The sequence below is a fragment of the Schistocerca nitens genome, chromosome 7, assembly GCF_023898315.1.
Source record: "Schistocerca nitens isolate TAMUIC-IGC-003100 chromosome 7, iqSchNite1.1, whole genome shotgun sequence".
NCBI classification, from domain to species: domain Eukaryota; kingdom Metazoa; phylum Arthropoda; class Insecta; order Orthoptera; family Acrididae; genus Schistocerca; species Schistocerca nitens.
Window position 1 is genome coordinate 228,774,751 of NC_064620.1, and position 17,998 is coordinate 228,792,748.

At 43.2% G+C, this 17,998-nt stretch overlaps 1 protein-coding gene across 3 annotated transcripts in view; it reads right to left on the bottom strand.

Moving 5' to 3' along the window:
- LOC126194790 (DDB1- and CUL4-associated factor 8-like) overlaps nucleotides 1–17,998 on the bottom strand; it is a 145,281-nt gene that overhangs the window by 27,614 nt on the left and 99,669 nt on the right. For all 3 annotated transcript variants that reach the window (XM_049933093.1, XM_049933092.1, XM_049933094.1), the window contains 2 exons: nucleotides 13,717–13,847; nucleotides 11,180–11,299 (listed from right to left, as the gene is read on the bottom strand). In XM_049933093.1, coding sequence (XP_049789050.1) covers nucleotides 11,180–11,299; nucleotides 13,717–13,847 — 251 coding nt within the window. The remainder of the gene's footprint in view (nucleotides 1–11,179; nucleotides 11,300–13,716; nucleotides 13,848–17,998) is intronic.

Below are 17,998 nucleotides of genomic sequence, written 5' to 3' on the forward strand. Positions count from 1 at the left end.
TCAACCAGTGCAGCCAATAGGTTCAGGGCTACTGCACCATCTGGAGGAAGATATACATTGCAGACAGTTATTTCCTGCATCGTCCTTATCCTGACAGCCTCAGCTTCAAGAGGGGTTTGAAGGGGCACAGGTTCACTACATACTGAGTTCAGGACATAGACGCAAACTCCACCTGACACATAGTCGCTATGGTTCTTGTAATATCCCCTATAGCCACAGAGGGCAGGGTCCGCATTACCAGGAACCAGGTTTCCTGGAGGGCAATGCAGAAAGCAGGTGTAATGATTAAGAGTTGCCGCAGCTAAGTCAGGTGGTGGAAAAAACTGACACAATGCCACTGGAGGATTACGTGCTCATGAGACGGGGAAGGCATGAAACACTCAATGAGGCAGTCTACGCCTCAGGATCACCTGCTGCCACCAGATGAGTACCTGTGCGATTGACATCCATTGTGTCTAAGAGCCCAGCAAGATCTAAGTCCTCAGCGGATACCAGAATCTCCACCTCATCCTCAAGCACAGAGCTTATAGGCAGTGGTGGTGTGGGTGCCACCACAGTGCCTCGGTTTGTGGGGGTCTTTTTCTTTTTAGGTTTCTCTCGCTGCTACTTAGGTTTGCCTGGCTGGGAGGGCTCCACTGATTCAGTCTCAGGGACTGAGGAGGACCATGAAGCCCTACAACCTGTGGTTGCTTCAGCCACTGGCGCATGTCAGCTTTGCCACTGGTAGGAACCTGAAAAGGGAGTGACTCAAGAGATCCCTTCCTGGTGAGAGGAGCCAAAGAAGACTTATGCTTTTCCAGGTGAGAAGTGGTTGGGGAGTGTTGCTCCTGAAGTAGGTTGTGCAGGAGCAACAGGGAGGGAAGTGCCCCCCCCCCCCCCTCCCCACCCCCATCACGGGGGCAGGTGGAGTTTGACAGCTCTGAGAGCCAACTGTACGCAGCAGAATGGAAAATGGTAGAACTGTTGTTGTAGCGGTGGCATAAGTTGACATCATATGCACAGGATGTAGCCTCTCATGTTTCCTCTTAGCCTCAGTGTAGGTCAGTCGGTCCAGGGTCTTGTATTCCATTATTTTTCTTTCTTTCTGGAGAATCCTGCAGTCTGGCAAGCAAGGTGAATGGTGCCCTCCGCAGTTGATACAGATGGGAGGCAGGGCATTAGGATGTGAAGGGCGTCCACAATTGCGAAAGATGATGCTGGAAGTACAGCAAGAAGACATATGGCCGAACTTCCAGCACTTAAAGCACCACATCGGGAGGGGGGAGGAGGAAGGATGTATGGCTTTACATCACAGCGGTAGACCATCATCTTGACCTTCTCGGGTAATGTGTCACCCTCGAAGGCCAAGATGAAGGCACCAGTGGCAACCTGACTATCCCTCGGACCCTGGTGGATGCCCCGGATGAAATGGACACCTTGATGCTCTAAATTGGCATGCAGCTCATCGTCAGACTGCAAAAGAAGGTCCCTGTGAAATATGATACCCTGGACCATATTTAAGCTCTTATGGGGTGTGACGGATGGTTGGTTGGATTGGAGAAGGGACCAAACTACACGGTCATCAGTCCCTCTGACCTTGGAATAACTAAAACCGATAAAACCTCACACTATAAGAGCGAACTACAATGGCCATAAAATTACAAATGATTGACAGAAAAGGAAGGAAGAAGGCAGAAGAAGAGAGGAGGGAAAGAAAGCGATGAATGACAGGAGCATGAAGGAAGAAGCACAGGTAAACAAGATAGACACTCACGATAAAACAGACCCCATAAGGAAAGGAGTGGGAAGCAGAAGGCGGGATGAACCACCAAGCCCAATTGAAGCCAGTCCAATTGGGGTGAAGGGGCGGAGCAAAATGGCCAGCCATCCCCTCTACCCACACTGATAAGGTTGAAGGTCCCACCCTTAAATAAAGCGATTAAAAACTCCCATCACAAAGAAACTGTAAAACGAGATCAGCCGCTGAGGCTAACAACAGGGGTAGTGAGTCAGGAAAGCTAAGAGTTCGTCGCAGGGCGGTTAAGTTGGGACAGTCCAGTAAGAAGTGAACCACAGTCAACATCGATCCACAACGACGGAGAGGGGGGTCCTCACGACGGAGGAGGTAACTGTGAGTCAGCCAAGTATGGGCAATGCGGAGCCGGCAAAGGATGACTGATGCCTTATGTGAGGCCCATAAGGAGGACCGCCACATAGTTGTAGAATCCTTTATCGCCCTGTGCTTGTTCGGTGAAGAAAGAGAGTGCCATTCTGCATTCCCGAGTCCCAAAACCCGATGATGTAATGCCAAGCGAAGGTCTATTTCCGGAATGTCAATAGCCAGAGATGGCCTGTTAGTAGCCAATTTAGCCAGTCGCTCGGCAAATTAATTGCCGGAGATCCCAACACAGCCTGCAGTCCAAATGAAAACCACTGAGAATCCACGATGATCAAGGAGAAAAAGGGAGTCCTGGATAGCTACGACCGACATGTGGCGAGGGAAGCACTGGCCAACAGCTTGCAAATTGCTCAAGGAGTCACTACAGATAGTGAAGGACAGTCCTGAGCAGAAGCGGACACGGTCCAGTATGCGCAAGATGGCTACCAATTCTGCATTAAAACACTACAGCCATCTGGCAAGGAACGAAGTTGCGTGTGTCTCGCATAGGTGTAAGCATAACCAGTGTGACCAGCAACCATGGGGCCATCAGCATAAATCACTTCTGAACCCTGGAATGAACTGAGGAGGAGACAGTAGAATTGGTGATGAAGGGCCTCCGGAGCAACAGAATCCTTTGAATTGATGGAGAGATCAAGACAGAGCTCTGGCCGAGATGCACCACGGAGGGCTATTTGCGTGAGTGGAGAAGAGAGGTGGTAAAGGGAAGTGCTGGAGCTCAAAAAGAGCGACTGAATGCGGGCAGTCCACGTCGTGGCTGCCACCGCGAGAGGTTTATCTCCATACCTGGATAAAGGAGACCATAATTAGGGTGCTGTGGGGTGCAGCGAATGCAGAGCACATAAGATATCAGCTGCTGTTGGTGCAAAACTCACAGAAGTGGAACCCCGCCTCTGTGAGAAGGCTAATCATGGGGCTTGTCTGGAAGGCACCAGTCGCAAGTTGTACCCCAGAATGGTGGACGGGTTCTAGTATCTGCAATATCGAAAGTGACGCAGAACCATGGACAGAACTCCCATAGTCTAAACGAGACTGGACCAGCACTTTGTACAATCGCGTACAATCGCAGTAAAATAGAGCAGTCTGCACCCCAGGTGGTATTGCATAAACACCGTAAGAACACTGAAATGTAACCAGCACGTCCTCTTCAGCTGGCGAAGATTAGGGAGCCATGTCAACTGGGCATCGAAGACGAGACCCAAGAAGTGATGGATGTCCACCACATCGAGAGACTGGCCATCGAGGAACAAGTCCAGATCGGGATGGACTGTATGTCAACGGCAGAAATGCACGATGCATGACTTGGCCACAGAAAACTGAAAACCATGGGAGAGAGCCCAAGATTGTGCCTGATAGATTGCCCCCTGTAGACGGCATTCTGCAGCGCCCATGATGGAGGAAGCGACATAGATACAAAAATTGTCAGCATACAAAGAGGGGGACACTGTCGGCCCAGCAGCCGCCACAAGTCCATTAATGGCTAAGAGAAAGAGAGGGACGCTCAGCACTGAACCCTGTGGAACCCCATTTTCTTGCCGATGGGAAGTGCTGTAGGAGGAACCAATGTGGACCCAGAAAGAGCGATAAGAAAGAAAGTTACAGATAAAAACAGACAGAGCACCAAGAAGGCCCCATTTGTGAAGGGTGGTGAGGAAGAGGGTGGGGGCGAAGGCTTTATGCAGGTCAAAGAAGACTGCAATGAGGGTTGCCGATGGGTAAAAGCTGACCGGATAGCAGACTCCAGGTGGGCCAACTTATCCTACGTAGAGTGGCCACAGCAAAAACCACTTTGAGTCGATGACAAAATGTCGTGGGATTCAAGGATCCAAAACAGCTGCCAACTCACCAGGCATTCAAGGAGCTTGCAGAGGGTGTTGGTAAGGCTAATTGGACAGTAGCTATCCAATTGAAGAGGTGGCTTCCCAAGCTTCAACACCAGAATAACAATGCTTTCCTGCCACTGGGTAGCAAATACCCCCTCACTACACAGATGGTTGTAAAGGGTCATTATATGACGGTGGCCAGCTACCGATAAGTGTTGGAGCATTTGGTTATGTATCCCATCTGGTTCAGGAGCTGTGTTGGGAGAAAGGGCGAGGGCGCTGGTGAATTCCCATTCGCTAAATGGGGCATTATAAGGCTCCAAGCAGCGAGAAATGAAAGACAAAGGCAGTTGTTCCGAGCGCTCTTTCAGGAGGAGGAATGGGGGCGGATACTGAGTCGATGCAGAGGCTTGGGCAAAGTGTTGAGCGAAATTTTCTGCTACGAAGTTCGGATGGGTAAGGACAATACCACACACAGAAATTCCTGCAACGCCGGTGGGAGGACGATGACCAAAAATTCACCTGAGTTTCACCCACAATTTTGAAGAGGGGGTGTGTAGTCCTACGGCAGCCACATGTCTTTCCCAGCAGATACGATTTTGAAATTTGATTAGATAACAGGCCCGGGCGCGGAGTCCTTTAAAGACCAGAAGGAGCAGAAGAAGGGTGCCGTTGAAGTGTTGAAGAGCACAGTGGCGATCTTTTATGGCCACAGCAATTTCCGGAGTCGACCAAGGGACCATCTTCCGGCGTGGGGAACCCGAGGAAGAAGGGATTGCTGAAACAGCTGCTGAAAGGATGGCAGCAGTCAAAGTCTGAAGGTCAAAACAATCAGATAATGGTCGCTGTCACATAAGTCATCATGGACACCTCACTGAATGGGGGGAAGAAGGCTGGTACTGCAGATGGAGAGGTCACTGGCAGAGAAAGTTCCATGTGCCACACTAAAGTGTGTGGGAGCGCCAGTGTTTAGTAGACAGGGGACAAGCCCTGCCAGAACAGCTTCAACTGTCCTGCCCAGAGCAGTAGTCGTGTGACTACCTTTTAGGCACTAGAAGCAGGAAGGGCAAGGGATATGGGCAGACTGTCAGGCGGGAGGTAGAGATTACAGATTGTGATTGGAGTGGCCAGATGGACCCTGACAGCAACTGCTTACTAACAATGTCCTTGCAGACCAAGGTGCAAACACCACCAGAAGCCCGCAACGGGCAAATTCGGTTCCGACAGAAACCGTGGAACGCACTAAGGTTGGGTGAGTAAGAATTGAGAAAATGGGTCTCCTAGAGAGCAATGCAAGCAGCAGAGTAGGAGGAAAGAAGGGGTTGCAACTCCGGGAGGTGACGCAAATATCCATTACAATTCCATTGGAGGATTCTCAAGCTGGAGACCAAATGGGAAGTAAATGGATCGGAGCCAGTCACTCCGCCAAGTCACCATCTGTCACCGATAATGATGGGGTAATGTCCATACAGATGGGGTCAGACTCTGTTGGTTCATTGGCTGGAGAAGAAGAAGGCGGCACCTCAGGGGGTACTGGATGGGCCTTGCCCCCGTTCTTGTGTTTCTGCTTCTTCTCTTGTGAAGCAAGAGAAGAGCAGACTGCAGTGAGCTTGGGCATGGAATTACACCTGGCAATCTTGGCACCCACCGGCCGCGGATCACATGGCCAATGTGGAGCTGCAGATTGCCTTTCTGGGGGGTGCCAGGAAGAGGAGTCCCAGGAGGGAGCTCCAGCACTGGCAACCGCTGAAGAAGGGGAGTGCATCTCTGGCAGGGGAGGGGGAGCAGCAAGAAGACATGTGTCCAAACTGTAAGCATTTAAAGCAAATCGTCAGTGGTGGAATGTAAGGTTTTACATCACACCTTGACCTTCTCTGGGAACCTAACCTAACCTAACCTAACCTAACCTAACCTAACCTAACCTCTCCACGAAGGCCGGGATAAAGGTGCCTGTATCGGTGCGATTGTTTTTAGGGCCTCTTTGTACACGGCGGATAAAACAAACTCCTCGCCACTCGAAGTTTGCACGGAGCTCCTCGTCAGTTTGGAGAAGAAGATCCCAGTGGAAAATGATGCCCTGTACCAAGTTCAAAGATTGGTGGGGTGCGACGGAGACTGGGATGTCACCAAGATGCTCACAAGCCCGCAGGGCTTCAGATTGGGAAGCAGAAGATGTCTTTATAGGCAAAGAACCAGACCGCATTTTACTTAAGGATTCGACTTCAATCGTCGCCACAAAAGAAAAAAAGGCTAGGTCGAGGCAAACCTTTAGCCGTCTGTCCTGGTACAAACCAGGTACCGAGGGAAAGGTTTCAACCCAAGCCTGTGAACTTTACCCTCATCCCAGGAGGTGGCCAAGGAGGGGTAGGCCAAAGGATCAGAAGGAGTGTCATGTCTTCTATCACTCTTAGAGACGGCCACAGAATGGCCAGGATGTTGACACTTTGTCGCTTCATGTGTAAGGCGTCCGCCCTAGTCCCACCCACTCTGACCAAGGGCTCACCCCATGGGTGCCATCCAGCCACAGCAAGGTCCATCTGGCACAGCGGCCATTGCTGGGAGTTCTGATGCCCCAAAGTGATGAGTACCGACTCCTTGGCATACACGAGGCGTTAACAGCTCAGGTACTAGCAGTATGATCCCTGTGTTGTCAGAGGCCTCAGCCAAGTGGGTACTTAACAGCCCCACCACACAGACTGGCTACCGTGCTGGTGACCTAGCAGGAAGGGGACCAGGGTGCAAGGGGAAAAGGGAGGGGAGGGGGTGAGGAGCCTGCACCATGGAAACTATACCTGCGCCGGCGAAACATTGCACTTGACAGTTCGCTTTTTGTCTAGTTAGGTTGGCTATACTGTAATAGTGATGTTGCAACATCAGCCTCTATACACACAGCAGACGATACAGTTTTCCGTCCCGTCTCGTAAATACAAGCGATTGAGCAATTACAGTGTATATAAAAACTCGTTTTTAGTTGTACTACAATGACAGGAAGTAAACAACCGTATAATAATGCATATAAAAGCATAACAATGCACACCCTTTCGATAACGGAGCAAAGAAATACAAAAAACAAGCATCTGACGACTGGTACCTTAAACTCAATAATGCACGTAATTTACAAAATAAATAATAACCAAGATTGCAATAAATAACCAATATTAGTAATTTTTCACTCACCAATTTACAGCGATAATGGCGCAATTCCATCCAGCTCGCCATTGTCACTGTTGTCCGATTCAGCACGAAAACCGTCTTCATCAGCAAGACAAATCATTAATTGTTCATGGCCACTGATACTGCCTTCTATTGTCTGTACTGCTCGTATAAGCTTCTCGACATGCTCTACTTTTTTTCTCCATGAGGCTGCATCCACAGTCACAAGAGCTTCACGCAACAGCTTTTCCACCTCTGTTTTGTAAAGGACTTCTTGTTGTTCCTTACATACATTTTTACATCACTCCATATTAACTCAATAGGGTTGAAATGGCAGTGATATGTTGGCAGCCTTATTACAGTATGACCCTGCTCCTTGGCAATTTCGTCTACTACATATGTAGGTGTCGTGGGCTTATTTTCTTTAACAAGAGAATATAATAGAACCTTTGTCATACCCATATCCGCTGCAATATTTCGAGCCTGTAACCACTGCACCATAACTTCTTTCCGATCATTTGTGTTTGGGGCTTTGTTCTGTATCACCAAATGATATGGAGCATTGTCCATTACAATTGTTGTAGGGACAGGAAATTGTTTTAATAGGTTCCTGAACCACTCAACAAATTGTGTGTGATCCATATCTTCATGGTAATCACCAGTCTTTTTTGATCTAAAAACTAAAAGTGTGTCAGGGATAAAACCACTGGAGGAGCCTGCATGGACCACAATTAATCTAGCTCCTCTTCCCGTCGGCTGATGGCCGCTACTGATGGGTGTGTTATCCATCCAGCATTTACTGACAGCTTCCCCGGCATTAACCCACGTTTCGTCTAGCCAAATTATGGAATGAATGTCTCTGCCCACAATTTTGTGCAAGAAAATGCTACGAGTGGTAACAATATGTGCGCTCTCTAACAGTACTTTGCATCTGTTTAGCATTTTGTAACAGAAACCCATATTTTTTAGCAAATTTTTAGTGATTACCACCCCTGAAGAGTTCACTTTCTTTTAAAGAGACTAATAACTTAGCTACAGTCAGATACTCTTTTCTGCTGTAGTATGCATAAACATGCCTACGAATTGCATCAGTCTGGAAAAAATCTAAATCTGTGATAGGACTAGGCTGCTTTTTCTTCTTCCCCGGGATTGTTAAAAATGTATTATTTGATCCAGACAGCTCGAAATCATTACGGCTCACTTCAGTATCTTCCAAGTTTTGTAGTAATACTCCCTTACTACGGTTCTTGCACTAATTCCAAGAGTTTTCGATGTACATTATATCACTTTATCGGCAGGAATTGATGGCTGTCCATGAACGCTTACGTAGTTTTTCTCCTGCTCGTAAAACTCATGAGTTCTGCGTAGTAACTCCAGTGCACGGCTGTTTAGCGACACCCCTCGACGCAAAGGATTGTCACTAGGTGAACGAAGTCTTTTCGGTGGCATTTTCCAAGTATGTAAACTCACAACCTAACAAAAGTCACAACGATATAGCACACTGTACAACGAAAACACGCAGTAAACAACATACAATTCACGTTGTATACACATTCACTAAACAAAGCCGGCAACATGGGAACTTTGATGTCACAGCATGTAACAGCAGTGCTCACTGCACTGTGATTGGCTGGCGCCCCACGCTGAACGTCTAGCACCTATCGTTCTTCACTTGTTACTCAGTTACGCTGCCAACTTCATACGAAAATGTCAAGTGCAATGTTTGAGCGGCCTGGGTATAGGTTGGGAGTTTATCCCCAAATGGCTCACACTGAACAGAAAAATGGAAATGGAGGTAAAACCCCAAGGGGACCAAAAACACCACAAAGGAGATGGAAACAGCAAACTAAACAATAGCATACACCAAAAACAAAGCTGGGAGGATATTCAGGTTGACATAAAGAAGTCCAACAAGAGGGAAGGGAGGGGGCAGAGAGAAAGGAGCAAGGACAGGAAAGGAGAGGAACATGGACGGTAAGCAGGCTGGAAAAAGGAAAGAGACTGCAATAGCTCGGGGCCCCGGGCACGCCACACGTACCCACAAAAGGGACTGTGGGCCCCCTGGGAGGGAGGGGGTCTAATGGAAACAGAAACATCACCCAGCTTATCACAGGCGAGTAGCACTCGTGACTAGGCGGAGGATGCTGTTTTGATCAAGACCGACCCTGACCGCATTTTGGACAAGTCCTCCACCTCCCCAAACTTGTCCTCTAAATGCTCCACAAAATACTGATGTTTCATTGACAACAAAGATTCCCCCCCTCAACTCTCGTACACATTAGGTACTGGGGTGAATAAGCTTCACTGCCATCCTGCCGTATTTCTTATAGCATTGAAGTTAAGACCTTGATCGCTTAGAGACTGCTGGTGTTTGACCACCAGCAAGAGATGTACTACGCTTCATGGCATGTCATCCGCCTTGATGCCACACAGTCCGATCAGGAGACCTCCCCACAGGCGCCACCCAGTCGCAGCAAAGGCAACCTGGCAGGATGGCCATTGTCGGGAGTCCCCGTTGCCCCATGGTGACACGGGCATCTACTCCTTGGCATGCATGGGGAGTTAACGGTGCAGGCATCTGCAGAGCAATCCCTGTGTGGTCAGGGGGCTACAACCAACAGGGTACATGGCGGCCCCACCGCAACAGACTGGCTACCGTGCTGGATATCAGGCGTAAACGAGCTAAGAAGTCCATTATCATCGACAGCGCAGAAAGTAATACTGCACAGAGGATGGAGGAAAATGCACCCAGAAGGGTGACTTCACTAAACAACTCGAGAATGAGCGGACGTGCAGATCCAAGTCGATAAAGGATGCAAGAGGTCTCAGCACACGATGGATACTATGCATCATTTAACACGCCATTCCCCAATTGGCTCGCTCTTTAAGAAAATTGTGAAAAATAGAGGTCAAACCCTACAGGGGAGTATCACAAAGGCTGAAAGGTTTGAGACTACTTTTAGTCGCCGCTTACGACAGGTAGGAATACCTCGAGCCTATTCTAACCCCTGGACCCACAGGGAGGGGGTTATTGGACTGGAGATTGTCCTAACCATCGCTAAGAATATGGTAAAATCAAAACCGCATAATTGAATCAGGAGGCAGCATGGAGAATACTGGGTTATGATTCAAAAACAAAAACATGGGAAGTTAATGATGCCAAAGCCATGTTTCAAGACAACTTACGTGATCCTCAGCTAGAGCAGCAAACACATTATAATCATAGTAGACTTATGACTGGCCATGGGAACTTTAAGAAACAGCTACACACAATGGGTATAGTGGAAGAAGCCTGTAAGTGCAGACTTTATGGTGAGGAGGATGGAACACGTAATTGTCCAATGGAAAGAACTAAGAGGGCAAAAGGCATAAAATATTCAGTCCTGAAGAAATTGAGTCTAATAAACCAGTGAAAGGTTTCCTATTACTCTTTACACGTACCAGTTAGCTTTATTAGAATCACAGGGACTGATACCACACTATAAAGTTCGTTTTGGTAACAGCAATAGTGGGCTTAATACAACTGGTTTTTGTTTTCCTGGGCAAATCAAATAAAATGGCTAAGTCATCAGGGAATGCCAAACTGTCAATTTCTTGAACAGCTCTGTGCATCGTCCTCTTATGACATTTTCTAGAACCAGATGAAGTAATAGAGGTGACAGGATGTACCCATTCCCAGATGGTTCGAATATCCTTTCTTCAATCACAAAATCAACAAAAAATTGTAGCATATTTAATGAAAAATGTGCTGCAAGGTATCAAATGCTAGTATAAAATATAAAACCTGTTACACAAACAGTAAGTGCAAATTTTTCAAAGAAGTGACTATGTTAAGACATTTTAATAAGTGACACACAAAATGAGTGTTCTGCATACAAGAAATTTTAAGAAAGTATGAATGTCAAGGTTTGTGCAAACTGCAAGGCTGGTTCACTGAAAACACTGTGGTTAAAGAGCAAACTTTTACTGGATACATAATTTACTATAAAGAGCATTTTTGTCCTTTCACCTTTTCACTCAAACAACTGCTGCAGTTCATACTTACAGACTTAAGACCTGTCATGGCAGGCTCTTGCTCACAAGATGGAACCCAAATCTTCACATCATCATCTAACCCACTAGTAGCAATAACTGGAATCTGAGGATGTGGCTCAAGACAATTCACCTATGTGAAGAAATAAAAGTATTATTAATTCAAAATTTGTTTGATGAAATACATTTAAACTAGCTCAACTACATTTACACACGTCTAGGACCTTCATTATGTCAAATGTCATGATACAGCCAATTTTATAGAATGCTGGAGTATTACAGAAAATAAGATTTTGCATATAACAAAGGGATAGCAGATGCTGCAACTAATTTTATCTAAATCCACTTCAACAAAGTACTGGTTGCTGTTGCAATACACTAAATTTTTGTATTGTGATCCATGAGCAAGGGTGAACACAACAAAGACAAGCTTGTAAATGCAGAGCACATTCACTTAGATCAAGACAACGATTAGAAATCTAGAACCTTGGCAGATATATATGACTTCTGGGATTGAAGGAAACAGTAAATATATAAAACAGACGAAGGAGACAGAAAGATTACTTAAAAATACAACTACAGTGTAAAATTGGTAGTAAATACATATATTTCAATAAATCTTGCACTCAGATCACAAGTAGTTGTCATAAATGAATATGGTTCCAGGTTGTCAGACTGGACCTAACCTGACATTTTATCTACACATCATAAGATTTGAATGCTGTTTACAATGTAGGAGATTTTGCAACCCACAGCTGACCAACAGCCTCTACTCTACATGCTAGGTAAAAATTTAGGCATCCAACTTTGGTGAAATGAATGCTCAATTAATAGTAGTCGTTTGCCCTTACCTCTATGAGAGATATCTGGCGAAACAAATTTGTGACCGAAGTGTTAAAAGATAAAAGGAGGTATATGAAATGGAGAATTTAAAAAAGTGCACATCAAATATGTCACAATGCGTAAGTTACTCTTCCCAAAAGCAGTAAAAAAAGATGCCAAGGCATTATGCCTCCAAATGCAGAACACATTGGCTTCAGCAGCAACAATACTTTTGCCAAATTCTAAGGTGTATATATCATACAAAACATTTCATACAATAAAGTAATATTGTTTAAAAATAGTCCAGTGTGCCACAGGTCGAATTTTAACTTACCTAAAATAATCTGAAAAAATGACCACATACATGTTTTTCCTGGAAAGCAGACACTTCTAATAATTCCACCAAAGAAACTCATACTTCTGAAACCTTTATCTGACAGATATTGTGCAGCTACTGTTCCTCTGTGTGGGAGCTTTGCTGTTCAGGATTGACTGATGGTACAGAAAAAGTTCACCAACACAAAATAATAATAATAATAATAATAATAATAATAATAAATCTGTGCAACTGGATACAGATTTATTTTCAGAGTGAGAGCAAAACGACTGTTCTTAAAATTCTAAGAAACCATCTTCCAGTGGGACTCAAGGAAGATATTACTCCTTGTCACATATGCATCACTTGATAAGCAAAAGTCTAAATTTCTGTTGAGTTTGTACAGACTTATGAAGCAATCCTCCATCTTACACACTATTTGTCAATGGAACCAAAAGCACGAGGAGTGCTACTACTAATAGTGGCATGGTACAGTGCATTAACAGTCCCACAAGATGGTCTACTTGTGCATCTCGCCGCCGCCCCCCCCCCCCCCTCCTGCTGCTGGTGCCTGACTGAGCTGCCATTCCTTTTTAACTTTCCCCAATCTCTCCCTCTCTCTTCCCCTGTAGACAATGACCTAATAGTTACAGAAACTACGACTGCATTGTCAAGTGTACTTCTATGTGTGTTTATCAGTAATACCAAACATTTTGCTTCTTGAAACTTCCTGTCAGATTAAAACTGTGTGCCGGATTGAGACTCGAACTCGGGACCTTTGCCTTTCGCGGGCAAGCGGTAGAGCACTTGCCCGCGAAAGGCAAAGGTCCCGAGTTCGAGTCTCGGTCCAGCACACAGTTTTAATCTGCCAGGAAGTTTCATATCAGCGCACACTCCGCTGCAGAGTGAAAGTCTCATTTTGCTTCTTGATGGTAAGCACTAGCTAGCAATTTTACCTCAGTTAATTAGTTTAAATGCAGGTGTACTTTCACCATTTAAATCCATGGATCAGACTCTCAATCTGCTTAATAACTAAGAATTGCCATTAACTTTTTTGCCAGCCAAATTCCAGCAGACTTTTTTTCTGAGGGTGATTTGAATGTACTTATGTGCAACTAAAGTGATCATATCACTAACAGTTTACTGAACTATGACACAAAGGCAGGTTGACTGACTGTTACTGTATGGTGCAAAAGGGAAGTAAGTGCCCACCCAATTTTCCAGAAATAATAATGATGAATTACTGGTGCCATCTATATGATTATCTGTGAACCAAATATCAATTTGTCAATTGGATTGTAAATATTTTCTACATTTTTATTTCACTTTTAGAAACTATTCAGGCACAACATTAATTAAAAGCAAACTTTTATTAAATTTCTTCCTGGTTATTGTAAAGAGGCAGCACTCACCACACCATTTTCATCTCCACGCATCCATTGTACAATTGCCTCTGTATGCTTCTCCCAGAAATAAATATTTCCACAGTCCGATCCAGAGACCACAAATTCGCTTCGAGGTCCGAAGAAACCAACACCTTTCACTGGAACAAACATCATTATTGTCTAGAGAAGCATGTTTCTAATTTGTTATATTTCTAATCCCCAGTTTTTACTTTGGGCACATATACAATCAAAATCCACGACATTACATTCATGTCAACTTAATCTTATTTGCCCTACTCATGCAACACAACAAAGGTGTTAACTCTCAAGCACCTTACTGCTTCCAATGTATTAACTGTTTTAGCAGCAACCCACTAATGAGAAATTTACCTGCTTTGAAACAAAAAAAATCACTTCCAACATCATGCACAGTAAAAATCTGCCCTATTTCCTTAGCTTCCTTTTTATAACACTGGGAATTGGAGTATAAAAAACTGTGGATTCTTATTGAAAATTACTGTTTGAATTTGTTGAATTTCACAGAATCAGTTAGGTACAACAGAAATCTGCTGAAAGCACGATTCTTATTCTGAACTGAGCAGTTGCCTGAGAAAATTTAAGGCTCAGTGAATTCTTGCGGCACTCTGTTAGAAGTACGAATAATCAGTAAACACTACTGCCAACCTATAACACAATGCATATAAACTGTGCTGATGACAAAGACAACAATGTACAACAGTCAAAACAATTGGACCATTTTTTTGTGAAAATTACATGTAATGCTGTCTAAAGGTCTGAGCAGAAAATTTTAAATGATGTGCAGTAAGTGAAAGTGCTACTATTTAAGCTTTATTTTCAAAGGGGCTTGGTTCACAAGTGATGGCTCTTTACTTTGAAGAGGACTTGAGTCATTGACTGATGCTTCAATAAAAATAACACTATTTTTCCGAATCGTACAGAATGTACACTAACTGATACTCCTTTAATGTCAGTCTGTGCAGTTACAAACGTAGTATCCAAAGCAACAGCAAACTCATGATCTCCAAATTAAAGACTGCTGCCCTTCTGAAAATATGGGATTTACTTATGAAAAATACTCACCTTGCATTATCTACATGTACATGACTACTCCCTAATTCACACTTCAGTGCCCAGCAGAGGGTTCATTGAACCACTTGCACACTATTTCTCTACCATTCCACACTAACATAATGCGGGAATAGCAAACACTTAAATCTATCCATGAAAGCTCTGGTTTCACTTACGATGAACATTACTCTCTACATAGGCAGATGTCAACATAATATTTTTGGATTTGGAGGAGAAAGATGGTAACCAAAATTTTGTGAAAAGATCAATCTGCAATGAAAAAGACCTTTGTTTTAATGATTGCCACTCCAACTCTCCCCTATTTCAAGATAATACAAAAGGAGCTGTCCTCCTTTGAACTATTTCGATGCCCTTTGACAAGCCTGTCTGCTAAGGATCTCATAGTGCATAACAATACTCCACAAGAGGATGGCCAAGGGTAGCATAGGCAGTCTATGTAGTAGAGCTGTTGCGTCTTCTGAATATTCTGCCAATAAAAACACTGTCTTTGGTTAGCTTTGCCCACAACATTTTCTACATGACAGTTCCCATGAAAGTTGTTCATAATTGTAATTATTAGGTGTTTTGACTCAATTTGACAGCCTTTAGATTGGTGTGACTTACCACATAACCAAAATTTAACCAATTCTTCTTACCACTCTTGTAGATGGCTAAATTCACACTTTTAATTATTTAGAGTCAATTGCCACTTTTGGCACTATGCAGATATTTTGTCTAAATCAGTTAGCAATTGGTTTTGATCTTCTTATGACTTTACTATATGGTAAATCACAGCATCATCTGCAAACAATCTAGGAGAACTGCTCACATTATCTCCTAAATTGTTAATATGGATTAAAAGTCAGTAGTGAGGAATAGTATTAAAAGCCTTGTACATTTATGGAATCAATTTGAGAAACCCTGTCAATAGCAATCATTACTTCAAGAAAATAAAGAGCTAGTTGTGCTGCAAAACAACAATATTTTCTGAATGTGTGCCAACTGTGTGTCAATAGATTGTTTTTCTTGAGGTAATTCATAATGCCTGAATGCAATACATGTTCCAAAATCCTACTGCAAATTGATGTCAATACTAGGGGTTTGTAATTTGGTGGATTAATCCAATTCCCTTTCTTGAGCATTTGTGTGACCTCTCCAACTTTCCAGTCTTTAGGTACATATGTTTCATTGAGCAAGCAGTTGCTTATGACTACTAAGTATGGAGCTATTATATCACCATACACTGAAAGGAGCCTAATTGATATATTATCTGGACCAAAAAACTTTCTCTTGGTGTGGTTGAGTTTCGAGTTCCACTGAAGAGGACTGGAGTCCATTACACTCAGAAGTAGCTACACAGGTAGCAGGGGCTGTGTGGCGTGGACTGGGCAGTCTTTTACATTAGGGGATCTCAGGAAAACACAAAAAGGGCTTCAGTCTCAGAGAGTGCATGCAAAATATAGAAAGAACATAGATACAGTGTAATGGATCAGGGAGATGTGTTATTTTCTACCGGATTTGTCGATACCAAATTGTAAACGTTTTCTTATATTTTTGTCAGAATTTTTATTTATTGTAATCTGCCTTATCTTATGTTAATTTACTTATATTTTTGAGAGTGACAGCATATTGATTACTATTAGTAGATGTGACGAAGAATATCAAAGAGACTAGTTACAAGTGGAAGCTTGTGTGTTGTGTAAAATGTCTTTGACACTGGAGTTGTCTTTGACTGTAGTCAGTCGGCAGTTAACTCTTGGTGTGTGTTGACGGTAGAACAATGTGCAGGTCGCCATCGTAAATAATTTGTTAGTGAACAGAAAAAAAAATTATGTTACTATTTTTTTAATATAAACTTTAAGAAGAAACCACATTCGAAGAAATGGTATTTGAAGCACCAAATATGAGGCAAACGCATTGAACCAGGTCATTTCTGCAGCCGACAAAGATGCATTGTGGAATCATACTTCCACTAGACGACTGAAGCCAAGACCAATATCGCCTTGTAAACATCTAACGGAAAAGGTACTGCCACGAAATATGCCAAATTTAAGTAAATAAAAAATAGTGAGCATATTTCAACTGGGGACTGTAGCCAGGATATTGTGTTCACGTGATCTTTGACAGTGCTACGAGGAAGAAAATTTGTGTGTGTTAATACCAGATTTTTTCAGAATGTGCGTTACAGTATGTGTTCATCGGAAAGTAAAAGTTTTGGAGAAGAAATGTTTTGGCAAAAAATATAATTTTCGACAGAAGAAAAAATTTCAAGAATTTTGGTCAACAATCACATGGATGGAAAACGTGGATTTGCAACAGTAGAAGAGTGTTCCAGATAAGTCACGAAACCCTCGTATTTTGTTAAAACAATATTTTTATCTTGTTTTGTATTGTTGTGTATAATTTTTTTTTTTTTCTTCACAATGACTTATGAGATTTTCGAGAGTATTGTGCCTAAAGTAGAAAATAGTAATTTAATAAGACTTCAAAAATCGGGACAGGTCAAATGAAACAGAAAGAACCGGTCAATTTGATTCAAAAAGTTTTCTTGTAAATTTCACGAAAGAAATTAAACAATCAGTTGACGACAGTAAGACTTACTGGGATGAAAAAATTGGTAACATTTTGTTGCAAGTCCAATCAGTCAATACCCAAGTGGGTGATCTTTCGAACAGAGTTGGCAGTGTTGAGGAAAAAATTGAATCTGTGGAAGCAAAAGTAAATGAAATTGACACTAAATTGAGCGATGAAATTAATACTGTAAAAAATGAGTTACTGGCAGATAGGGAAAGAAATTTAATTGATTTTAATGAGATAAAAGGGGAAATTAAAAATTTGGATGAGAACTCAAAAGTTTTAGTAAAAAATGTAGAACAAGAAACTGACAATCGTTTGGTTACTCTAGAAAAAAAGTAGAATGCAATGATTTAGAAAACAAAAAAATCTGTCAAAGAACTTAGCGAAAAACTTGAAAGTTTTGACATTGAATTTCAAAGCAAAAATCACAATGTCAACAAATGCAATCTTGTATCTAATATTCCAGTGAAGCACTTTTCGGTAGATGGATCCTTACATCCCGTTGATTTTATACAGTATTGTGTATTGTAAGAATTGTTTTTTACCTCACTCACCAGATGAAATGAAAATTAAATTTGTGTAAAAATTCTTGGAAGGGGAAGCTTTGACTTGGGCAAACCAGATTGTAACTGTGGGGATGACC